The sequence below is a fragment of the Citrus clementina genome, unplaced genomic scaffold, assembly GCF_000493195.1.
Source record: "Citrus clementina cultivar Clemenules unplaced genomic scaffold, Citrus_clementina_v1.0 scaffold_7, whole genome shotgun sequence".
Lineage (NCBI taxonomy): Eukaryota > Viridiplantae > Streptophyta > Magnoliopsida > Sapindales > Rutaceae > Citrus > Citrus x clementina.
This window is the reverse complement of record NW_006262075.1, coordinates 2,739,547-2,766,125: the sequence shown is the minus strand read 5'-3', so window position 1 is coordinate 2,766,125 and position 26,579 is coordinate 2,739,547. Positions and strand designations below refer to the sequence as shown.

The window sequence follows — 26,579 nt, the reverse complement described above, 5'->3', positions numbered from 1 at the left end:
CTTGGTGACATGTCTTTGTTTTATCAATCTATGAGAAGTTGTTGCTGTCGTCAAATCTGTTTAATAAGAAACATTTCTGATTTATGTGTGAACCAATATTGTGCCTCTGTTTCTCAGTTCATCGGATTCTGCTTTTGGGATGGATATGATCAAGAGAATGCTCCAGACCGGGCATCCAACCATGCTCAGCTGAATATCAGCATTAGCGATCTGAATAACTTGTCAAACTCTGAAGGTAAAATGGTATAATTCTTCTAATAGTACTGCTGATAGGAGTATTGGAGTTGTTAATCTTGTATATGAGAAGCAATCGATAAGAGGATGTTTGCACAATTTGTGTAAATGTTGTCCGTTTGTATAATTTAATCTTCATTTTTTCTTTCTGCTTGTGGTGATTAATTTGCCTGTACATACTATTCTGATACATTTTTCAATAAACCGGAGTCAACAGTAAGGTGCTGCACATTGTTTCTTTCCAAAATGGGTTTGATAGGGGGGGAAATGATGAGCTTTTTTTAAAATAAAAAAAAAATTGGTGTGGTATAGACTTACCGATGATGACCCTTCTACTGCAGAGATTTATTTTAATTGGCTAAAAATGCTTCAGTCATCTTTGCTGCTTTATTTATTTATTAATTTATTTTCGAAGTGTTAAAAGAGTCTTGAAGTTGTTGGATTGATCTTTCGGCCCGCCCTTGTTGCGTAAGTTTAGATGCAGAAGTAATTCTAATTGGGCATTCAAATCGATCAACTTGGATTCTTAAAATAAACTATAATCGAAAGTGTGGTGATTGACGGGTCGTATTGGAGGACAGAAAACAACAAACGAAGCTGCCTCTTTTTAAACTAATTTAAAAAGGAAAAGAATTCCTGGCCAACGGCAGACACATGCCTGGGAGAGAGGCCCAGATGCTGATGGGCATTTCATTTTCGGGACTTTAGGATTCAAGCCTGGAGGCTTGATTATTGGGCGAAGTCATCCATACTCATGTTCTGAGATCCGCAGGAAACAAGTTTAGGGTTAGAAGATTTGAGGTGAAGGAGATTGTGTTCGTTCTGATTTCATTATGAATTTGAATCAAAACTGAGAAATTGTGATATAAATATAAGCCGCGGATGCACAGGGGCCACTTCGGACATGAGAAAAAGACTGAACGATTGTCGATTACATCTGGTATTTATTATTATTACTATTTTTTTGGGGAAATATAACCCAAAATGAAAGACAACCCAAAATATTATTATTATAATTACTATATATAGAGTGATTTTTCAATTAGAATTCTTTAACTTTAATAAAATTAAGAATTAGTTAAAAGAAAAAAAATTAAATTTTAATACACAATAAAATATAGTACATTGAAGACCGGTATTCCTAATTGAAAAATTACTATATATATTCGGACAAATCACTTTCAAAATTAAAGAAAAGGGTAAATTTTAGGGACCTCCCCTGAGGTTTGAAGTATTAACACTTTAATAGAATGTATTGATGTAATTATACATACCTCCCTTGTTGTTAGTATAAAAATACGTATGGTGTTAGTATAAAAGGATAAATATGTAAAAACTTATTTAAAATTCAAAATAATTCAAAATTAAAGCTTTAAGTTCTTGATGTCTGCGAAATCTTGCTTGGTTTACTCTATTATCTAGTGGTGTGTAATGACCAGTGGACAAAAGTAAAAAAAATATTCACAAAACAAAGCATGCACTTAGCTTTCTCTTTCATCTACGCAACACCCAATCATTTTCGTCTTCCTAAGGCTGTGAAGAAGCAGCTGCATTTGTCCAAAACCTTTTCAAGATTAAAAAACATTTTAGCTTCAATTATGGACAAGATGAGTTCTGATGGTGGCCCAAGTCTTCCATCAAGCGAGTACCAACGGCGAACGACTTCATCCGCAACAGGAGTGAGAAAGAAATAATCTGTAGGTGATTTTGTTGAACCTGAGTTAATTAAACCTAAAAATGGGTTCCTTGTATTTTGATTTTTTTTTTGTGCATGTTGATTTCAACAACCGTGGGTTTTGATTTTCTTCATTTTGAGCTAATCAAAGTGTAATGATAGAAAGCTTTTAGCCTTTATGTAAATTTTGATTTAAAAATTAATGGGTTTATCACTATTATGAAGTTGTTCTGCACTGAGCAAAGGAATGAAAAGAGAAAAAAAAAAATCTTTTCTCAATATTTTTTCTTGACTTATCCTTGTTTTGAATTCTTTTGTGTCATCATCGTTCGTAATTGATTAATTCGCAGTTGGAAACTAGAGAGACTCGAACAAAATCATAGCTTATATGGCATCTCCTAGTTGTAGAGATATAGTGGTTTTATTTTAAACTACTTTGGCATGTTTTCGGCACCTATTAGAATTTTTGATAATTCCGTGCTGGTTCCACAATTTTTTCCCTTTTTTTCTTTGCCACTCCTACTGCATTCTCATTTTTGGTTTATTTTAAGCTGTGGTAGCTGGTGAAAAGATTGATTATATTTTATGGCAATTCATCAGCTGCATGTACCCATCGGTTCTCATCCATTTTATTTAATAATTTATTATTTTTGTGGGAAGGGTGTTTTAGTAATTTTAACAGTCAACTAACGGTCAACTTAACTGGTAATTAACGGCGAGGGAAATATGTGTAATTGCATCAATACATTCTATCAAAATGTTAATACTTCAAACCTCAGGGGAGGTCCCTAAAAATTACCCGAAAAGAAAAGAAAACTTACCCATCGTTTTTGGAGTTAGAATCTCCGCTGAAAGCCCCAAAGTTAAAGGTAGGCTACGGAAAGAGTTGACTTTCGTAGCGATGGAGGAGAGGAAGCATTTTGTGTTAGTTCATGGATCTTGCCTTGGAGCCTGGTGTTGGTACAAAGTCGTGACCCTTCTGAAACTTGCCGGTCACCATGTGAGTGCTATAGACCTTGGAGCTTCTGGGGTCAATAGCAAGCGGCTCGATGATGAAATTGCTTCCATTTCAGATTATTTGCAGCCGCTGATGGAGTTCATGGCCTGTTTACCACAAGAAAAAAAGGTGATTTTGGTTGGTCACAGCTACAGCGGCCTCTGTATTTCTCTTGCCATGGAAAATTTTCATGAGAAAATATCGGTTGCAGTGTTTATCTCCGCATATATGCCTCACTACAAGTCTCCACCAGCAGCTCTCATACAAGAAGTAAAGAAATTTTTCTAATTTTTTATATAATCAATTAATTTGTTAATATAATATCTATAAAAAAATGCATCTTTGATTTTAATTATTTACGTGTTTGGTGTGGTTGTCAGTATTTTAACAGGACCCCAGTGGAGTCTTTACTGGATTGCCAATTTACATTCAACAAAGGCCTGGAAAATCCGCCAACTTCAGCTCTCTTTGGACCAGAGTACATGAAGACCGTGCTTTGCAAGCGCTGCCAGTTAGAGGCAAGCCATCAAGTTCTTCATTAAAAGCATACAAAATTCCATCGCATGTGTTTTTTTTTTTTTTAAGTACTACTCAAATTTTCTACTTTCGTTAATAATCGCTAATATTAAAAAAATGTCAATATGACATTTCGCAAGAGGGAAGAAAATTTCTACTTAATTATTCTTTAATTCAAAGAGGAATTGATTTTTTATGTTTCAAAATGGGAACTCGAACTACTACTCACACATCTCGCCACTTAGACCTCGGCCTCATGCATTAATTAATGGTTAACTGAATTTGTGTCTTTCCTAATTAATTAGTTATTCACTTTCATGATGCAGGATTTGGAACTGACCAAAATGTTGGTCAGACCAACGGGGTTTTTCGTGGAAGATTTGTCCAAAGAATCTCTGTTGACAAAAGAAAAGTTCGGGTCGGTGGATCGAGTTTATGTCATCTGCAAAGAAGATGAAGTGATGAAAGAGGACTTCCAGCGAGCGATGATCGAGGATTACCATCCTAAACAAGTTGTGTCAATTTCTGCAGCTGGCCATATGGTCATGCTTTCAAAGCCTGAAGAGCTTTGCCAAATTCTACTAGAAGACATTGCTCACAAATAATAGTCTAATATTGTTATGATTTGTGATTAATTTTATTATTATATAATACAATAATATCTCCACTTCAATGAGAAGATCTTTCCTGGGTGGCCAATCTAATTCAAAATAGAAAGAAATCCAATCCAATCCAATCCTTACTATTATTTATTGCATTCCTTGATATCATACGTCGTCGGCGTGGTTGCGTTTTCAAACGGTTCTTTACACGTGGTTCAGTCCGCATGCGTTAACTTATTCAACAATCAGCAAGTCGGCAGGCAAGGCGAGGTTAAGAAAATCAAGCAACATAAATGAGGACGCAGAGCACGGGACTAATTCGACCCGGTGAATGGTGATACAGGGGTCACGTGCGTGAGTAGTGATCGGTCGATCGTTGTTATTGATTATTTATGACCCAAAGCACTGAACCAAATTGTATTGTTATCAAATACGATTACGGAAAGAGGGACAGAGACGTATGGTGGTCGCCTTCCACTATTGTTATCAAATATGGAGTGGCGACAAAATCGATTTCAGATTGGGGTCCAATTCATATATATACATATTGACCTTGCTACGTTACAGACTCTGTATATCTGCCAGCAGGCTTCCAGTTTCCATAATTGCCAAAATAGGATACAAGGGTAGATTAATGGTGTGTGAAATTCCCAATATATATATATATATATATTGTGGTAATAGGATTTGTTGAAGTAATACTCCTAAGCTTTATGAACCTTAGGAGGTGATAAGGATTAAGGAGGTACAAAGAACAAGAGAAAAGAAAGGGTATTGAAATTGAAATCTGAATGCTTATGCTTGAAAAAAGAGGAAGGTGAAAGCGAACATAGAAAGAAAAAGAGTCAATAAATGAAAAAGTGGGAAAGAAATTAAAAGGAGTGAGTGAGTTGTAATAATAAAAAATCCCAGTCAAAAGGTCAACTGCAAGTAATTTTTGTTAGTTGTTACTTATCCAGACGCTAGTACGTTGAGAGAGAGAGAGAGAGATGGACGGTACTAAAAACAGAGGGTTTGTTTTGTTATCATTTTTGGGTGAGGCAAGATTTTTCATTTACGTATGGTGGTCACCTTCAATTAATGTTATCAAAGATGATTACAATTTCCATTTGGAGTGGTGACAAAGTCGATTTCAGATTGTGGTCCAATTCATATATACATAAATCTGCCAGCAGGCTTCCAGTTTCCATAATTGCGAGACAATTTCATTAGAAATCTCCCCGCTGCCGCATCACTATTATTAGTGGTAAGTTCTTTTTTTGGATAGGAATAGGATGATGTACAATTGTTTATTATCACTTTCGTGTGATAAGATTTTTTTTTTCCCTCTTCATTTATTTGGGAGGAGATTTCACTTCAATAATAAAGGGATTACATATAATTTAAGTTTCTGAGTTATAAACGAGACAATCGATTAGATAAAATAAAAAATATAAACACATGGAATGAAATAGACTAATATATGATCTAAAGTCTAAACGAACAATAAAATTGCCAATTTCCACTATCGCATATAGTCACTGCCTTCTTAATTGCTTTTCACTTCCTCTTCATTTTCATATTATTAAAGTCTTTGTACTGAAGGCCATTTTGTAATGATATAATTTTTAAAATAGTTGATATTAGTTATAGTGTAGAAATAATCATTCGTGAAGAAGAAGGGTTAAATATTTAGTAAAATTTATTTACCAAACACTAGAATTTGCCTATATGTACTTTAAAAAATATAAAATCTGCATAGATTGAAAAAAATTAGGAAATTAAAAAAATTATTTAATTTGTATTTGTGTATGAAATAGGATACAGGGGTAGATTAATGGTGTGTGAAATTCCCAAAAATATATATATATATTGTGGTAGTAGGATTTGTTGAAGTAATACTCTGTAACAGCAATAGTCAACAAATGAATATCAAAGTTAAAAGAAGAATGACATTTTCGCCCCTCATAAAAATTACTTTTATCATTTGTTTAATTACAAATATTTAAGAATTATTTCTTTTTTGGAGTTACAGCATTCAAAAAAAAATCCAATGATGGTATACATGACTTTTTAACACACAAATTGATATTAGACAAAATTTAATTCTCAAACAAATTAAATTTAGTCAATTTATATGTTAAAAAATGACATTTACTAGGAATATATGAGCATAAGCTTGAACGCATGCATGAAAATTTTATGAATAATGTCATGACATTAATTTTCATTTTAAAATTTTGACGGTGAATGATGTCATGTCATATGTCATTCGTCAAGCAAATTACGAAATTTTTTCATGAATTTCATTTTGATTGATAATTTTACTTCATCATTCACTTGAAGAATGCAATATTTGAGGCAAACATTTTAGAACAAAATTTGAAATATGAAGCATGCATTATTCAATTTTTTTTGGAGACACTGCTTAAGTCCAAGGGGCAGACGTGGGTCTTACTATTAGCTAGTGTTGAAACAATAAGCTTGCCGATTATCGTGTGATCATTCCTTCGAAACTTTGTTGGATCGGAGCTTGTGGTTGTGGGATTAAGCTTTCAATTGGTCGATGAGAAAACGACAATGCTATGCTTCGTTTTATATTTGCCGCCCCACACTCGTCATCCACCGAGCTTAATCGGAGAAATTAAAGAAAATGGAGGAGAAGGACGATAAGGCGCAGTTTGTTCTAGTACATGGTACTTGCTTTGCCGTTGATGGAGTTCATCATGGCTTCTCTACCACAAGAGGAGCCAGCGATGTTTTAGTGGGTCACAGTTATTTATGGTGGTCTCGGAGTTTCATTAGCCATGGAGAGCTTCCCGGACAAAATTTTAGTAGCTGTTCATGCCTAATTTAATATCCCCTGGCAACTCTAGTACAAGAAGTAATCAATATTAATTACATTATATTAATGTATCTCTTAAACATTAATCATGCGTGTTTCACATGCAAATAGCTAGCTAGCTGTCTGTTTCGTTTGTTGGGTGCATTCACGAAACAGTTCTTCAAATTCAAATCAATGGATACTGTACCAGACTTCAAGTTCTCATTTGATCATGGAAGAGATGACCCACCAACTTCTGCTATTTTTTGGCGCCGTTGCACCCAAAAGAGGTAAAGCATGATTAATATTAATTATTATTATTATTATATTATGGCTAAATTCTGTCACAATGGATGCAGCCCTTGGAATTAGCCAAGATGCTGTTAAGACCAAGTCATGAGCTGCTTTTAGCTAATGATAAGCTTTTCGAGGAAGATTTTCAGACATGGTTTATTGAGATATTACCCAACCAAAGATGTGAAGCTTATTCAAGGATCTGATTTTGATCACATGGTTACGCTTCCAAAGCTTCAAGAGCTTCATAAATGCCTACTGGAAATTGCTCAATCATTTAGTTAAACTGGTCCTCCCCCGCGCCGCCCCCATCTTTTTCTTTTCTTTTTTAAAAATTTTTGGATCCAGTTAAACCTGTCTTTCAATAAAAGCAATAATTTGTGAATATTCGCTTTCAATCAGATTTGTAATAATCTTATCATTCACTTTATATGGAAAACACTAGAGAGACGCACCTCATATGTCACAACACTTAACATTTAAAAATTAATTGGCATATAATTTTGTGCGATAAGGAGTAATATCCAATAATTCGTATTTTAAATGCTAAACGTTAATAGATGTTTTACTGTCCTAGAGGTGGTAAAAATATCCGTTCGGTCCGGACCCGGACCATACCCAGGCGTTGTGGGTCGGGTATTACCTGATCCGGGTATGAAATCGGGTCGGTCTTGGACATCACTTGATAAACTCGGAATCCGGATTTTATTAAAAAAAATTATAAAATATATATTTATTTGACTTATTTATTATACATATATAAAGTTTTAAACACTTAAAGTTCATATTTTCATGTCAAATTTTATTGAAATAAATTTAAAACTTATAAAATTACCAAAAAATAAAAAATATATACACATATAATATTAAAAAATATAAAATTCGAGTACCCAGATTAAAACCCGGCTCGGACCCAGACCTGGACCGGTTGCCTCCGGGCAGGGTCCGGTCATTGTAATACCCAGACCCGGCCCGGGGTTTTGCCATCCCTAATTGTCCTATTCAGCTTGTTGTCAACTTTGAAATTTTTTTAAATATTATTATACTGTGAAATCAATCAAATTTTCTTTTCACCCGTATAATTAAGGTTTAAATTCTTGACCTCTTATTTCTACACAAGAGATTTTACTAATTAAACTAGATCTAAATGGTACCCACAAAACTTCTACTTTCAATAACCATTGAATCCCTTATCTCAAGAATCAATAACGATGCAAAGAAATCTAATATATAAAAGCGAGGCTATTTGAACTCACTAATTTCCCTTCAACACTCATTTTTTAGTTAAATTAATTGTCAAATGATAAATTATTATTTTAATTCATTAATTCTCAAAAATCACAAACTTACCATTAATTAACTATTTTCTTTCTCTAACGTAACGTTGATCAAAATCTAAGTTAATCTATCTGTCTTTCAATTTTTCAAACCTTTCTTGTTAAATCAACTTTATCTTTCTCTAACTTTTTACTGTTCATTATCAATTCTTGCATATTACTATCATTCAAAATTTTTACTTATGAAATTTGACCAAAAAATTTTAATAGATTAAAAATAGTACTCAAACTTTTATTTTTTATTTTTACATAATAGGAATTATTCCCTTCATTTTGTTTTAGATTACAATAGAATTTTAATAACGTATACAAATATCTAAGCTCTTAGATTGAATCAAATGAATGGCTGGATTTAAGTTTGGGACCAGTAAAGTGTTTCGTAATTGAATTGGTAAGATTGGGACCCACCCAAATTCTGAAATTCAATTTGAAGAGTATGAACGATGCGTCATCAGTGTGTGTGTGTAATAAATGCAACACAAAGGGAAGAAGGCATTATAAATAGTTAAGTAGAGAAAAGAAAATGGAAGAAGTAGTAGGCATGGAAGAGAAGCATTTTGTTCTAGTTCATGGAGTAAACCATGGAGCATGGTGTTGGTACAAACTGAAAGCAATGCTGGTGGCGGGGGGTCACCGGGTGACGACGGTGGACCTAGCCGCCTCGGGCATCAACATGAAGAGAATTGAGGATGTGCACACATTCCAGGCATACAGTGAGCCCTTGATGGAGATTTTGGCATCACTTCCTGCCGAAGAAAAGGTCATACTTGTCGGACACAGCCTTGGGGGCGTCACTTTGGCCCTTGCCGCTGACAAATTCCCACACAAAATCTCCGTGGCTGTTTTCGTAACTGCATTCATGCCTGACACCACACACCGCCCATCTTTTGTTTTGGAGCAGGTTCCCGCATCTCTCTCGTCTCATCTGAATCTGATCATCACATTTATTTGAGATGCATGCGTGTTTAAAGTTGATACTGATCTGTAACTCTTTAATTAACCAGTCAATTAATTGCGATTACTGTATTTTGTTCTAATTTGTTGGATTTTATGTGCATGTTGAAAAGTAGTATTCTGAGAAGATGGGAAAAGAGGACGGCAGCTGGTTGGACACTCAATTTTCACAATGTGACGAGTCAAATCCATCTCACATTTCCATGCTTTTCGGCCGCGAGTTCTTGACTATCAAGATCTATCAGCTTTGTCCTCCTGAGGTAATTAATTTACTGCGCATCACATTCATCGGACGTGCAATTGTGCTTTGTCAAATTGTATCCTACCCATATCTCGACAGCGACACCATGCAAATCATGTTAAACTTTATCATTATTATTATTATTACTACTCACATGTCAGAATTAATTAATTGTCGCCGTAGAACATTTTTTTTATACCATATCACCCTATTCATTCAATTTGTTTATGTATTATGTTAATTGAAAGGATCTGGAGCTGGCCAAGATGTTGGTGAGGCCAGGATCAATGTTTATAGACAACTTATCGAAGGAAAGTAAGTTCAGCAATGAAGGATACGGATCTGTTAAGCGAGTTTATCTTGTATGCGAAGAGGATATTGGTCTCCCTAAGCAATTTCAGCACTGGATGATCCAAAACTATCCCGTTAATGAGGTGATGGAGATCAAGGGCGGTGATCACATGGCAATGCTTTCCGAGCCACAGAAACTTTGCGATTGTCTGTCTCAGATTTCTCTTAAGTATGCATAAAATTAATCTTGTCAGAAGCTTTTCATACAAATAAATAAATCAAGTGCTTTCTCCGTTTTCTCTTTGCCTCTTGCGGTTAAATTAATGTTGTTCGTGGGTGTGATATGTCCAAGTCGTGACGGCAAGGCTCAAATCACATTATTCTGCTACTTCTTGTATTATTGTGCCGCATAAATAAATCAAGTGCTTATTATTGTTGTCTTTATGCATTCACTCGGACGTGATACACTCGGGAATTAATCGTGTATTTTTCGCTGGACAGTAGACATGATATAACTTCAGTGATATGAGTGTTCCAAGTTCAAGATAAGCCTGCCTACTGCTCCTCCACAAAAGTCAAATCATCTGACTGCACGCTTTTTTATTACAAAACTCACATATTTGTAGTTATTCATGCAGCCCTTAAAGCATATGGACCATAAAAAAACATAACTGATACAGATTAAGAGTATGCTTGTAAGTTGTAACTATTATGCTGCAACCTAATATTGAAAACAACAGAGTTTAAATACAAGATTAAAACTTGCAAATTCTTTAACTTAATTGATCTTGTCCTTCAAAAAAAACTTGTTTCCACCATAATATGATACATCTTCTGAAATCTTTTGAATAATATTTTCCGGCCATTCAGAATTTTGAAAGCGAAGCGACTAAGATGTATTCGTTGTGATATAATTAAATATTAGAGATGGATAAAAATAGATTTGGAATCTTTTTGTTTTTTTTTTTCTCTGCGACAATGGAGTTTGATAAAAATAAATAAAAGGGTTGAGAAAGAAGGGTAAAAATTTTGGAAAAATTAAGCAATAAAGGAAAATTTCGATAGTTAATAAAGCGTTATTGCATTAGATACTAGAGTCATTCAATCTGGGTCATTCGCGTCATTAATAATACTTAAAAGACTATTGAATAGGTTTGTTTGATTAACATAACATAGCTTATCAAAGGAGGGGGGAAAAATAACATAACCAAGTGCAAGGACATCAAGTCATGTCAAGATTCCACCCTAGAAGCGTAGGGAAAGAACCGAGTTTAATAAATGGCTTTGCGTAATCGAATTGTCCGCAATTAACCACCAAAAGATACTACAATCTGTCTCTCTGACCCATCTATCTATATCTATATATCTATATATATATATATATAAAGCTGAGTCTTGAGGAGGTCCATTTCTCATTTTTGTATATTCTCTATGATCTAATAAATAAAGAAATTTTCTTTTAGATTTGGCTTTTCATCTTCTCATAATTTCTCATAATTAATTTGATTGTTGTTACATAATAACAATTATATAAAGATTTTAATGATGCATATTTTTTGTAATAAACATTATGAATTTATTAAAATAAATGTAGATGTTCATAACACATATCTCTTAGTCTCCCCACTATCTCCCATTAACAACTTTTAACTTCCCTATAACTCCCACTATCTCATAAGGAATTATGATTCATAATTTTTCATTAATTTCATGGAGTGATTATGTAACTATAAAAGGAGAGTTCATCTTTTTGTTTTGTACACACACAATTGGAATGAATAAAATCACTCTATAATATATTCTCTCATTTTATTCTTTATCTTGCGTTGCTTCTTTATTTGTATTGCTGGCTAATAGTTTTTTTTTGTTTTTTATAAGGCTGTCTCATCTTAAGAAAAAAGTCAATTCATATTTTTTATCAGTTTTATTAAGTGTAAAGTAAAAAAAAAAAAATAATACTAAATTTTTTTCAAAGCCGCGTGAAACGCGGTTCTATTGTCTAGTATAGATTATAAAATCTAAAACCGATACGACACCCTCATTTTCACCAACAGAGCCACACAGTAGTGTTCTTGGTGAGGGCGCATGCCTCCTCACTTAACTCAGATATTTAAAAATCAGTTGATCATATTTCTGCATAGTTATGCTTTTCTTAAAAATGAAACCCCTCATTCATTATTAAAAATTTTACAAGGTTCAGCTTAAAACAATTCCAATACAGTCAAAATAAAAAATTGTGCCCAATTCCCTGCGGTTTAACTCTTATTTTTCCACTTTTGGAAAACTTCCTTTGGCCCCACAAAGTAGTTTAATGCCCTGTAGCTTGAAGTACTCCCATTGCTATGCAAAAGTCATGTTACTTGTTAGGTAAAGTCAAAGACACGAGTAAAAAATGGCCAAAGATGTCATATCACACACATTGAACATAAACTTCTCGTTGGTTGTAATGAAAGTGGCAAGGAAAAAATGGCCAATAGATGACTAGAAGAAAAATCTTTCTCAGATTATTCAACGGGGGAAAACAGTAAGGACAGCTCTGCCCTTGCGAGGTACCCGTTCCCCTGATCCTCATAAGGAAATAGACAAAATACTCCTATAGCCAAAATAAGGCGCGTGCAATCCTCATAAAGACACACTTTAATGCATCCAGCCCTAAACAACCTCAACAAACTCATTCTCATGCTGCACAAGCAGAAGAACAAAATTCGGATGCAAAAGATGAAGTCAAAGAAATGAGTTCAGAGATCTCTTTCGTTTGACTCCTTTACAAGGACACCAGAAAAATTTCCACAATGAGCAGATCAGAAAACATGAATATTAACTGCACATTAAAAAAGTGGGCAAATATCCTTACCTTCATCAACTGTTCAAAAGATTTATATGATAAATCAATAACATTGAAATATCAACACAAATTTGGCCCAAGGGTTTTGACGAACTGGAGAGCTCTTTCAGAACATCTGTCTCAGCTGTTCTGATAAATATTTCCATTCATTTTTACCAATTAAACAAATGCATCTTTAATAGATTGAAAGGATCTCATTTTTACCATTTCTTCTTATTCTTGAGAAATACTGGACTGGCTGAAATTCCTTTAAGGTTGTGTTTGGTTAAAAGGAGGGAATGGAGGAGAGAAAAATAATTTGAATTCCTTTTTTTAATTCCATTGTTTGATTCGACATAACTTGTAATAATTTAACATCTATTAGAAATTAATATAAATTATAATGTGGATTTTAAATTTCACACCAAGATGTGAAGAATTCAAATTCCCCTTATGTCGGAAACTAAAGCTTCCAAAAATACCCCTTCAACTTTTTAACTTATTTAATGTAATCACATAATTATTATTTATACTTTCATTTTTTTCAATTCAACATTATAGATAATTTTAAATTAATTAAATTTAAATAATGATTTAAAAAGTTTAATAAAATAAATTTATTTATTTATTTAATAGAAAAATATTAAATATTAAATATTAAATATTAAATTGACAGTCACTGAATGGTAGGACTGACGCCGGTGTCACTGGTGTGTGTTACTCATTGCGACTGTCATTCGACTTGCCGATCAACGATCAACATTACTATGTCATCGTCGAGATCAAAAAATGGTTGTATATTGTTCAAATCTGATTGATTGGCGACGATTTGGCGGTTGCTAGTGGCTATGGATGGTCGGAAATGGAAGTGGCAGCCTTGATAGACAAAACCACGGCGACGACGTGACAAGAAAAAGGTGAAAATTCGACAATTTGAGGCAGCGATATCCGCAGCTTTTCACGCTTCAATTGGAGGCTTTCCGGCAATATTCGGCGGCAGTGATGGATGGGGAATGATGGTTGGCTCTTGAAGTTCTGATCAGTACCTTCCATTACCGGTGATGTGGCAGGAATAAAAAACGGCTTTCAGGTCGGGCTCTCAGGTTCGGGTTGACTTGTTTCTCTCATGTGACCCAACTCTCTCTCTAACATTTGCTGTTTAATTTTTTTTAATTATATTCATGATAAATATTGAAAGCTTAACGCTTATTAAGATTAAAATTATCTAAATAAAAAATTAGAGATTTCCTTTCTTTATATAATTATGTAACAAACCAAATATTAGAAAAGTTTTGTACTCTCCTCTCCTCTCCTCTCCTCTCCTATTCTCTCTTTTCCTCCACTTTCCTCTCCTCTCATCTTCTCACATTTCTTCAAACCAAACATCACCTAAGTGGTCCTCCCTTCTTTGAATTGTCACGGTCATCTTGCCATAGAGCAAAGTTCCTGAATCCCATTAAACTGAAAAATATCTAAACAAAATAAGTAACTACAGTGTCCTTAATAAAGAAACAACATGACAATAAAATCTTTTTTTTTTATTTTCGTTGTTTGGTTTGACATAATGTGTAATAATTTAACGTCTATTAGAAATTAATATCCATTATAATGTGGAATTTGAATTCCACACCAAGAAGCGAAGAATTCAAATTCCCCTTATGTTGGAAACCAAAACTTCCAAAAATACCCCTTCAACTTTTTAACTTATTTAATGTAATCACATAATTACTATTTATACTTTCATTTTTTTTCAATTCAACATTATAGATAATTTTAAATTAAATAAATTTAAATAATGATTGAAAAAACTTAATAAAATAAATTTATTTATGTTGGCATTTTAAGTCTAGCATATTTTTCTTGACTTGAAAAATTATTCATGCAGGGCTTTTTGTCTTAGATTACTTCTAAGTTGAGGTTTATGCTCCGCCATATCTGTTTGTTTACTAACTTCTGAAATAATTATGCAGATATGTTTATCTTTCTATGAAGTAAAAAACAAACAGCCATCATGGTTCACTAACAAAATTGAACGCCTATACTGGGAGCAGTGGTATGTGAATTTGAATGTGGCCCAACTCCCGAAAGCTCATTCCAACAAGTCTCATCATTCCAAAGTTGTATTCGACCCTGGAGGTACTGAAACTATGGATTTAACTTAAAGAATATTTGATGTCTCACTTATTTGAAGGTATATGCTTCTTATTTTCCCTCATTATATCCTTGAATACAGAGAGCGCATCTGAGGAGAGAAGCGTTCGCCGGGCAGCACTTGAAGCTTCTCTTCGTGATGTTTTATTTCAAATAATAAAATTTGTTAATGAGAAAAAAGACCATGTTCCTTCCATTTCTGAGGGTGTCATCTATTTTCCTTGTGAAATAACCATCCCAAGGTCAGCTCTCCTTTAATAGCTTTTTCTTCATTAATGTGAAGGCCTATTTTACTTTTCATGTGGTAGTTTTGTTATTATCGCTCATGCTTATATGTGGAAAGTGAGTGATTTTTCCCCACCTCTTGATTGTCTTAGCCTTCTTGCTTCAAAGGATTTCTTTATCCCTTGTGATCGAAGTTATACAGTGGCTTAGGTTTGGATGAATTTTATGTGACTGTTTTAGCAAAATGATGCCAATAAAGCTTCAGTACATTTTCTTGAAAATTTTTGTTGCGTGTTTGCTGAACTTTAATAATGTTTACTTCTCTTGTTGCTATGATTTTGTAATAAAATTTACATACATGTTTTTGACTTTTTTCTTTTAATGCTGTTGGATGGGTGGGTCGCCCATGATGGGCCGACCTGACCCGACCCACACATGGTAACTACCATGTACGGTTATGAAGATTGAGAGGGAAGTTAATTTTAAATAAACTTCCTCCACTGGCTAAAATCTCTCTAATGATAAGAATAAGAGTAGAGATACATAAAAATTGTTAAAAATCATCTTCTTCTCTTCTTCGTGAAGATTAAAATTAAGACCATTGAACAATCCATAAAAAAGGACATTTATACTGTGAGCAAAGAAGGATTTCCGCTTGTGATTTCTTTCCGACCATTAATGTGATCCAATACTTGATTGCTCTGCTGCTTATTTCGAGAAGAAAGGTATTTCTAGAACCCTTATTTTTCCTTCAAATGCAGTAGAAGAATTGTCTTTGAAATTGTTCAAGCAAGAAAAAGAACCGGATAGGGAGGGAGAAAGAATACACACAATCTTGGATGAAAGTTGTAGTTATGTTCACTGTTTTTCCCACTTGGTGGCTGTTTCATCCAAGAACGAACTTAATATTACTATAATTTGTGTGACTGAAGCCACTTTCTGTGTTTATCGATTGTTGTTTCATGGGTGATCTGGGCAATATAATTTATTTTGGATAGATTTATGCCTACTGAAGAGGGTCGGTAGTATTCAAGGGTTATCTTTTTCATTTACGGTCACCATCATTGTGGAAGGATATTAGCACAGAGAATGTTATTGTTCAACAGAAAAATTTCTTTAGGAGCAGTATAATGTCCAAGACTATAGTTTACATGAGGTTGAGTTGAGAAAATTTCTACATGGCATAAGGTCTAACATGAATCATACTGTGACATTTGTCCTGCATTGTTGGTTCAGCTCCTCTGATTCTTTATGGACCAAAGTAAGATCTGATATGGGTTGTTAGCTGGTGCAATGTTTTCCATCACCAAATATTGATTCCTTACCCTTGCATTAGTATACCCAACTACCTTGGAGCAAATAAAATGGTGTGGACATTGGCTTTTCGTTTGGACTCTGATAATCGTAGGTCCAACCTGTTGAAATCACCAAACAAGTAAATTTTCTTTTTCTTTTGGTTGAGGGCTCCTTGAAGCATTTTTGTTTAGAAGGCTGACTGCAGAGGGTAGGTTGCTTATGCTTCTAGAAATTTGGAATTCTTTATGTGAAGTAAATTTAATACACACAAATTGTGATAGGTCATTTGAGAAATATCCTGATGGAGGTGAGACTGATTGTTTACTAGGTTTGTTTAACGATTCTGCAAAATGTCTCCAATGCTAAGTTTGTTCTGAATTATTGTCCCTTTTTACCATAAACGTGGCTGTTTTTTATGTGATTACGAAATCTGAAGTATAATTGATTGCTTGGGCAATGATTTCTAAGTTCCCAATCTTCCGACCTGATGTACAACCCTTCTTTCATACCTGTTATTAGTTTATTTGATTTTTTTTTAATAATTAAAGCCAATTATGTAATGTAGTAGTATAGTTCATCTGGAAGTAAAGGCGCATCTCCATGTCCTGTATATATCCATTTACCAAACAGATCTGTTTGCACACTAGCAACATTATTATTATTTTTTTTTTGGGGGGGGGGGGGGGGGGAGAGAGACTGATAAAGAGGTCTGAGTAATGAATTTTTGTCAACACAGAAAGATAACTGCCCTTGGTGACATGTCTTTGTTTTATCAATCTATGAGAAGTTGTTGCTGTCGTCAAATCTGTTTAATAAGAAACATCTCTGATTTATGTGTGAACCAATATTGTGCTTCTGTTTCTCAGTTCATCGGATTCTGCTTTTGGGATGGATATGATCAAGAGAATGCTCCAGACCGGGCATCCAACCATGCTCAGCTGAATATCAGCATTAGCGATCTGAATAACTTGTCAAACTCTGAAGGTAAAATGGTATAATTCTGCTAATAGTACTGCTGATAGGAGTATTGGAGTTGTTAACCTTGTATATGAGAAGCAAACGATAAGAGCATGTTTAATTGCACAATTTGTGTAAATGTTGTCCGTTTGTATACTTTAATCTTCATTTTTTCTTTCTGCTTGTGGTGATTAATTTGCCTGTAAATACTATTCTGATACATTTTTCAATAAACCGGAGTCAACAGTAAGGTGCTGCACATTGTTTCTTTCCAAAATGGGTTTGATAGGGGGGGAAATGATGAGCTTTTTTTAAAATAAAAAAAAAAAAATTGGTGTGGTATAGACTCACCGATGATAACCCTTCTACTGCAGAGATTTATTTTAATTGGCTAAAAATGCTTCAGTCATCTTTGCTGCTTTATTTATTTATTAATTTATTTTCGAAGTGTTAAAAGAGTCTTGAAGTTGTTGGATTGATCTTTCGGCCCGCCCTTGTTGCGTAAGTTTAGGTGCAGAAGTAATTCTAATTGGGCATTTAAATCAATCAACTTGGATTCTTAAAATAAACTATAATCGAAAGTGTGGTGATTGACGGGTCGTATTGGAGGACAGAAAACAACAAACGAAGCTGCCTCTTTTTAAACTAATTTAAAAAGGAAAAGAATTCCTGGCCAACGGCAGACACATGCCTGGGAGAGAGGCCCAGATGCTGATGGGCATTTCATTTTCGGGACTTTAGGATTCAAGCCTGGAGGCTTGATTATTGGGCGAAGTCATCCATACTCATGTTCTGAGGTCCGCAGGAAACAAGTTTAGGGTTAGAAGATTTGAGGTGAAGGAGATTGTGTTCGTTCTGATTTCATTATGAATTTGAATCAAAACTGAGAAATTGTGATATAAATATAAGCCGCGGATGCACAGGGGCCACTTCGGACATGAGAAAAAGACTGAACGATTGTCGATTACATCTGGTATTTATTATTATTACTATTTTTTTGGGGAAATATAACCCAAAATGAAAGACAACCCAAAATATTATTATTATAATTACTATATATAGAGTGATTTTTCAATTAGAATTCTTTAACTTTAATAAAATTAAGAATTAGTTAAAAGAAAAAAAAATTAAATTTTAATACACAATAAAATATAGTACATTGAAGACCGGGATTCCTAATTGAAAAATTACTATATATGTATATTTGGACAAATCACTTTCAAAATTAAAGAAAGCATAAATTTTAGGGACCTCCCCTGAGATTTGAAGTATTAACACTTTAATAGAATGTATTGATGTAATTACACACACCTCCCTTGTCGTTAGTATAAAAATACGTATGGTGTTAGTATAAAATGATAAATATGTAAAAGCTTATTTAAAATTCAAAATAATTCAAAATTAAAGCTTTAAGTTCTTGATGTCTGCGAAATCTTGCTTGGTTTACTCTATTATCTACTGGTGTGTAATGACCAGTGGACAAAAGTAAAAAAAATCTTCACAAAATAAAGCCTGCACTTAGCTTTCTCTTTCATCGAAGCAACACCCAGCCATTTTCGCCTTCCTAAGGTTGTGAAAAAGCGGCTGCATTTGCCCAAAACCATTTCAAGATTAAAACATAGTTTAGCTTCAATTACGAACAAGATGAGTTCTGATGGTGGCCCAAGTCTTCCATGAAGCGAGTAACAACGGCAAACGACTTCATCTGCGACAGGAGTGAGAAAGAGATAATATGTAGATGATTTTGTTGAACCTGGGTTAATTAAACCTGAAAATGGGTTCTTTGTATTTTGAATTTTTTTTTGTGCATGTTGATTTCAACAACTGTGGGTTTTGATTTTCTTCATTTTGAGCTAATTAAAGTGTAATGATAGAAAGCTTTAGCCTTTATGTAAATTTTGATTTAAAAATTAGTGGGTTTATCATTGTTATGAAGTTGTTCTGCATTGAGCAAGGGAATGAAAAGAGAGAAAAAAAAAATCTTTTCTCAATATTTTTTCTTGACTTATCCTTGTTTTGAATTCTTTTTCGTCATCATCGTCCATAATTGATTAATTTGCAGTTGGAAACTAGAGAGACTCGAACAAAATCATAGCTTATATGGCATCTCCTAGTTGTAGAGATATAGTGGTTTTATTTTAAACTACTTTGGCATGTTTTCGGCACCTATTAGAATTTTTTATAATTTCGTGCTGGTTCCACAATTTTTTTCCTTTTTTTCTTTGCCACTCCTATTGCATTCTCTTTTTTGGTTTATTTTAAGCTGTGGTAGTTGGTGAAAAGATTGATTATATTTTATGGCAATTCATCAGCTGCCTGTATCCATCGGTTCTCATCCATTTTATTTAATAATTTATTATTTTTGCGGGAAGGGTGTTTTAGTAATTTTAACAGTCAACTAACGGTTAACTTAACTGGTAATTGACGGCGAGGGAAGTATGTGTAATTGTATTAATACATTCTATCAAAGTGTTAATACTTCAAACCTCAAGAGAGGTCCCTAAAAATTACCCGAAAAGAAAAGAAAACTTACCCATCGTTTTTGGAGTTAGAATCTCCGCTGAAAGCCCCAAAGTTAAAGGTAGGCTACGGAAAGAGTTGACTTTCGTAGCGATGGAGGAGAGGAAGCATTTTGTGTTAGTTCATGGAGCTTGCCTTGGAGCCTGGTGTTGGTACAAAGTCGTGACCCTTCTGAAACTTGCCGGTCACCATGTGAGTGCTATAGACCTTGGATCTTCTGGGGTCAATAGCAAGCGGCTCGATGATGAAATTGCTTCCATTTCAGATTATTTGCAGTCGCTGATGGAGTTCATGGCCTGTTTACCACAAGAAAAAAAGGTGATTTTGGTTGGTCACAGCTACAGCGGCCTCTGTATTTCTCTTGCCATGGAAAATTTTCATGAGAAAATATCGGTTGCAATGTTTATCTCCGCATATATGCCTCACTACAAGTCTCCACCAGCAGCTCTCATACAAGAAATAAAGAAATTTTTCTAATTTTTTATATAATCAATTAATTTGTTAATATAATATCTATAAAAAAATGCATATTTGATTTTAATTATTTACGTGTTTGGTGTGGTTGTCAGTATTTTAACAGGACCCCAGTGGAGTCTTTACTGGATTGCCAATTTACATTCAACAAAGGCTTGGAAAATCCGCCAACTTCAGCTCTCTTTGGACCAGAGTACATGAAGATCGTGCTTTGCAAGTGCTGCCAGTTAGAGGCAAGCCATCAAGTTCTGTTGGGAAAATATGCTCTTTAAAAGCATATGTGTTTATTTAATTGTAATAAACAATTTTTCTGATTAATAAAATAAATGAGGTATTTTATTCAAATATCTTAATTGCATTAATATTTGTATTAAAGTCCATTTAATCATATTATATGTATTTATGTGATCACCATGTGGATTCACAAAAGACATAAATACAAGTTATCTTATGATTAAATAAATTTAGTTCGCAGTTGATAAATAAAGTTGGGCACTTTATTTAGGTATAGACTATAATAAATTCATTGAATGATTTGTCTTAATCATGTATGAATTTATTGATGTAGTACGACTACATTAAACAGGATCACATGTGAGATTTAATTAACTTTGTAATAACTGTCAGACTTATTAAATCTCATAGGCATTGATTTTACTGTAATCTTAATCTTGAGTTAATTATGATTTCATGATTGTAATTGTTATTCCATTTGAGTTACCAATGGGCACGACACATCCTTGTGGTCAAGATTACCCGGTATCTTGGTGGGAGCAATTATGAGTATTAGAGTTATGGATTAACAATATAGAATTTGTACAACACATCTCTTGATAGGTTTTCGGCACTTGATCATAGAATTCTCTGGCCAGAGTGTGTCAACATATTTAGTATGTTGAAAATGATCATTAGAGAAAACCAGTAAGGATCAAGGAATAAGATGTTATTAAATTGATTGGACAGTTGAGATATCAATTTAATTAACGATGTGGTACAAAGGATTGTGCAGTAAAGAAATCAATGTGGCTTGGGACGAATTATTATTCGAGCATACAATTATGGAAGTCAGTTCCAATCTTTTAGTGGAGTAGATTTAGAATTAAATAATTGGGTTAGTTTAATTACAGGCCTAATTATTGTAGCCACTATTGTATGTTCCCAAATGATCCCCGGGTTAGCTCATTTAACTGACTGCACCACTACTGGACTAATAAGTAAGATAACTAGCTATTTAGGTCAAAAGCCTAAATATATCATTTAGTGGGAGGCTCCATTTAATTAGCTTTTGTATAAGGGGCCTTATGTTATTTTACAAGGTGGGTCCCCTATTGAAAAAGAAAATAACGTGAGTTTTATTTAGGGCATTATTTGGAGCCTAGGATTTTCACTAAAGGGAGATATATAAGGCTTATTTTCTCTAAAGAAAAAAAAAAGAAAAAAGCCACTTTATATAGATCAGAGAATAAGATTTTTCTCTCCATTGTTGAGAGAAAAATTTTCTCGTGCTAGTTGCTTTGGTAGTGATAAAGGCGCCCACACGTCAAGTGCAGATCGAACCTGAGTCATAACCTGGAAGATCATTGGTGACAGTTCATGATCTAACAAGCGTGGTGGTGACGGTTCGTGATCTAACAAGCGTGGTGGTGACGGATCGTGATCTAACAAGCGTGGTGGTGACGGATCGTGATCTAACAAGAGTGGTGGTGGCGGATCGTGATCTAAGAGCCTAAATCACTTCAGCGGAAAAAGCCAACTCGGATTTTCAAGGTACGATTTCTAGAATACGAATTCTTATATATTATATGAGAGCGATCTTCAAAAGGTTTTATAAAAATTTAAAAACCGAATTTTTTAAACCAACAAGTTCTTCATTAAAAGCATACAAAATTCCATCGCATGTGTTTTTTTTTTTTTTTAAGTACTGCTCAAATTTTCTACTTTCGTTAATAATCGCTAATATTAAAAAAATGTCAATATGACATTTCGCAAGAGGGAAGAAAATTTCTACTTAATTATTCTTTAATTCAGAGAGGAATTGATTTTTTATGTTTCAAAATGGGAACTCGAACTACTACTCACACATCTCGCCACTTAGACCTCGGCCTCATGCATTAATTAATGGGTAACTGAATTTGTGTCTTTCCTAATTAATTAGTTATTCACTTTCATGATGCAGGATTTGGAACTGACCAAAATGTTGGTCAGACCAACGGGGTTTTTCGTGGAAGATTTGTCCAAAGAATCTCTGTTGACAAAAGAAAAGTTCGGGTCGGTGGATCGAGTTTATGTCATCTGCAAAGAAGATGAAGTGATGAAAGAGGACTTCCAGCGAGCGATGATCGAGGATTACCATCCTAAACAAGTTGTGTCAATTTCTGCAGCTGGCCATATGGTCATGCTTTCAAAGCCTGAAGAGCTTTGCCAAATTCTACTAGAAGACATTGCTCACAAATAATAGTCTAATATTGTTATGATTTGTGATTAATTTTATTATTATATAATACAATAATATCTCCACTTCAATGAGAAGATCTTTCCTGGGTGGCCAATCTAATTCAAAATAGAAAGAAATCCAATCCAATCCAATCCTTACTATTATTTATTGCATTCCTTGATATCATACGTCGTCGGCGTGGTTGCGTTTTCAAACGGTTCTTTACACGTGGTTCAGTCCGCATGCGTTAACTTATTCAACAATCAGCAAGTCGGCAGGCAAGGCGAGGTTAAGAAAATCAAGCAACATAAATGAGGACGCAGAGCACGGGACTAATTCGACCCGGTGAATGGTGATACAGGGGTCACGTGCGTGAGTAGTGATCGGTCGATCGTTGCTATTGATTATTTATGACCCAAAGCACTGAACCAAATTTTATTGTTATCAAATACGATTACGGAAAGAGGGACAGAGACGTATGGTGGTCACCTTCAATTATTGTTATCAAATATGATTACAATTTTCATTTGGAGTGGCGACAAAGTCGATTTCAGATTGTGGTCCAATTCATATATATACGTATGGACCTTGCTACGTTACAGACTCTGTATATCTGCCAGCAGGCTTCCAGTTTCCATAATTGCGAGACAATTTCATCAGAAACCGCCCCGCTGCCGCATCACTATTATTAGTGGCAAATTTCCTTTTTTGGATAGGAATAGGATGATGTACAATTGTTTACTATCACTTTCGTGTGATTAAGATTTTTTTTCCCTCTTGTCATTTTTTTGGGAGGAGATTTCACTTCAATAATAAATTAATAATAAAGGGATTACATATAGTTTAAGGTTCCGAGATAAAAAACGAACGATGAATTATAAATGAGACGATCGACTGGATTAAATGAAAAATATAAACACATGAAATGAATAGATTAATATATTATCTAAAGTCTAAACGAACAACAAAATTGCCAATTTCTACTACTGTACATAGTCATTGCCTTCTTAATTGCTTTTCACTCCCTCTTTATGAACCTTAGGAGGTATCTAAAGTCTAAACGAACTAGAATTTACATGTATGTACTTTAAAAAATATATAATTTGTATAGATTAAAAAAATTAGGAAATTAAAAAAAATTATTTAATTTGTATTTGTGTATGAAATAGGATACAAGGGTAGATTGATGGTGTGTGAAATTCCCAAAATATATATATATATATATATATATATATATATATATATATTGTGGTAATAGGATTTGTTGAAGTAATACTCCTAAGCTTTATGAACCTTAGGAGGTGATAAGGATTAAGGAGGTACAAATAACAAGAGAAAAGAAAAGGGTATTGAAATTGAAATCTGAATGCTTATGCTTGAAAAAAGAGGAAGGTGAAAGCGAACATAGAAAGAAAAAGAGTAAATAAATGAAAAAGTGGGAAAGAAATTAAAAGGAGTGAGTGAGTTGTAATAATCAAAAATCCCAGTAAAAAGGTCAACTGCAATTAATTTTTGTTAGTTGTTACTTATCCAAACGCTAGTACGTTGAGAGAGAGATGGACGGTACTAAAAACACAGCGTTTGTTTTGTTATCATTTTTGGGTGAGGCAAGATTTTTCATTTACGTATGGTGTAACACCCCAGTCCGAAATCGAAGGGTAAATATGTTCATAAATTCAAACGTCTAATACTAAAAAATCTCTCCCGAGGATATAAAAATAATAACAAAAATCTCAAACTTCAAATTACACGTTCATAATAGAAATAATAAAATAGAAACACAAGTCTATTCCTCCTTTTATTCAAATGGCAAACAGAAACGAAAAATTACTAACTCCAAAGCAAAGCGCACCTCTCAAAAGAAACTTAATCTGCAAAAAGTAATGACGAGGGGTGAGCCGTCAACTCGGTAAGTAAAACCATTTCTATCATACTAGGTCTATCGATACAAAAATATTGCAAGCGTTCTTTTGTTTAAAACATGTATCATAATCCATAAATTTCATAAAACGATATATCACGATAATATAACATAAAATACTTTGTTAAAAAGAATTTAGGTTTGAAAACATTTACATAAAACTAATTTTGTTATCAAAATCAATTAATCCTTTAAGTAGTATAAAAATATTTATACTTATAATAATAATATCAAAATACTTATACATATCCAGTACATTAGGAATGAAGTTACTTACCTCGACAAATGAATTTGAATTAACACACCTCTAAGCTTCTAAGAGCCTCAATCACCTTCAATACCTTGAACAAATACAAAATATGACAATTAATAACTTATTCTAAGAATCTGATTTTCTAATTCATACCCGTACAAGTCTGATTCTCAGAATTTTAACTCTTAATCTAAAACTCATAATGATATAATATTCTATGGAACTATTCTGGACATCCATGAGTACCCCATGTAAAATTTACAAGAGGATCCGATATCAAAAACATTTTAAAAACTATTTACTTCTCAGCAAATTCGAAACTGTTTTCACATAATCTAAACCAAACAGAACGGGTTCCGTGATTTTTATAAAATAAAATACTAATCAGAAAATTATGAAATTAAAACTGGGAATTTTAGACACATATATTAACCTACATATAAACTTTCAGAATTTTCCGAGTTCATTTGATGGTACAAATAGTCTTGTGAATCCGATCGCAATGCTAGAATCACAGTTTTCCAGTGCAGTGGTTTCTATTTCGAAAATACATATAAAATTGAAAACGAAGTCGAATTTAATGAAATAAAATTTAATCAAGAAGCCCTACATGTCTAGTTTCCAGAAATATAAATTTCATAAGAAAACTCTGATACGAAGGAATTTGGAGTTAAGGGTAGAAAGGAATAAGACAAAGTGGGAACTGTTGGTGATGAAGCTACTTGCCTTTATTGAATTCATTCAGGCTATAAATATAGCCATACATGGAAGAGAAAATAACAACAAAGCTGGAAAATAGGAAATGTTGCAGAATAGGCAACAGAATAGCAACAGAATAGCACCACTCTACTACCCAAGACTTATTCAATAACCGACTCAATAATTAATGACTGAACAAACAAACTAGACTAAGTCTTCCATCTTGCCAGTAGGCCCACTATCACTTTCCATCTTGTTGCCACTACTAGCACGTGTATGCACATATCATTCCCCACCGCTTAAGGATCCTTGTCCACAAGGATGAAATCAGGATATGACTTGGTGAAACGCCATTCATTCTCCCAGGTGGCATCTTCTGCTGGTACACCGACCCACTTCACCAATATTTCAGATTTTGGGCGATATTTACCCTTGTGGATCACTCGTCGATCTAAAACGGCTTCAGGTTGTGGAAGGACAGTCGAAGTATCTGAGACAGGGGGAAGTTGGGTGGACGTTGCAGTGACTGGTCTCAAATGCTTCTTTAACAAACTGACATGAAACACATCATGAATTTGATAACCAAGAGGCAAAGCCAGTTTATAAGCCACCGGACCAACTTTCGCAGTGACTTTATAAGGACCAAAGAAACGTGGGGTGAGCTTTATGGAGGAACGAAAAGCCACAGAAATCTGTCTATATGGTTGGAGTTTCAAATACACATAATCTCCCACAAGGAAAGAGGCCTCGCGCCGGTGTTGGTCAGCTTGACATTTCATCCGGTCTTGAGCCAGCAGAAGGTTATGTCGCAGCTCACGTAGGATAGCATCTCGGTCACGTAGGTACGCATTTACTGCTTGGACGTGGGAAGTACCCGGTAC

General features: G+C 34.2%; 5 protein-coding genes across 6 annotated transcripts in view; all 5 read left to right on the top strand.

The window, feature by feature from the left end:
• Positions 1-490, top strand: part of LOC112096752 (autophagy-related protein 101-like) — a 3,273-nt gene extending 2,783 nt beyond the window's left edge. The window contains exon 4 of the mRNA XM_024180413.1: positions 118-490. Coding sequence (XP_024036181.1) covers positions 118-193 — 76 coding nt within the window. The 3' untranslated portion in view covers positions 194-490. The remainder of the gene's footprint in view (positions 1-117) is intronic.
• Positions 491-2,724: 2,234 nt separating this feature from the next.
• Positions 2,725-4,095, top strand: LOC18036268 (methylesterase 10). Its single transcript, XM_006425754.2, has 3 exons — positions 2,725-3,176; positions 3,287-3,424; positions 3,749-4,095. Exons 1-3 carry the CDS (start codon positions 2,811-2,813, stop codon positions 4,025-4,027), a joined length of 783 nt encoding a protein of 260 aa, XP_006425817.1. The 5' UTR covers positions 2,725-2,810; the 3' UTR covers positions 4,028-4,095.
• A 4,881-nt stretch (positions 4,096-8,976) lies between these two features.
• On the top strand, positions 8,977-10,378 carry LOC18036267 (salicylic acid-binding protein 2). The gene is made up of 3 exons (XM_024180247.1): positions 8,977-9,359; positions 9,529-9,672; positions 9,902-10,378. The coding sequence occupies exons 1-3, from the start codon at positions 8,982-8,984 to the stop codon at positions 10,181-10,183; spliced, it is 804 nt and encodes a 267-aa protein (XP_024036015.1). The 5' UTR covers positions 8,977-8,981; the 3' UTR covers positions 10,184-10,378.
• Positions 10,379-14,710: 4,332 nt separating this feature from the next.
• Positions 14,711-17,933, top strand: LOC112096730 (autophagy-related protein 101-like). Of its 2 annotated transcripts, XM_024180246.1 has the most exons (4): positions 14,711-14,904; positions 15,002-15,161; positions 17,307-17,424; positions 17,909-17,933. In XM_024180246.1, exons 1-3 carry the CDS (start codon positions 14,733-14,735, stop codon positions 17,380-17,382), a joined length of 408 nt encoding a protein of 135 aa, XP_024036014.1. In that variant the 5' UTR covers positions 14,711-14,732; the 3' UTR covers positions 17,383-17,424; positions 17,909-17,933. The 2 variants fall into 2 exon arrangements, with proteins under 2 accessions (XP_024036014.1, XP_024036013.1); XM_024180245.1 differs by lacking the exon at positions 17,909-17,933 and having other exon boundaries at positions 17,307-17,682.
• A 2,077-nt stretch (positions 17,934-20,010) lies between these two features.
• On the top strand, positions 20,011-22,846 carry LOC18036242 (methylesterase 10). Its single transcript, XM_024180411.1, has 3 exons — positions 20,011-20,235; positions 20,487-20,624; positions 22,568-22,846. Exons 1-3 carry the CDS (start codon positions 20,011-20,013, stop codon positions 22,844-22,846), a joined length of 642 nt encoding a protein of 213 aa, XP_024036179.1.
• The last annotated feature ends 3,733 nt before the right edge of the window (positions 22,847-26,579 follow it).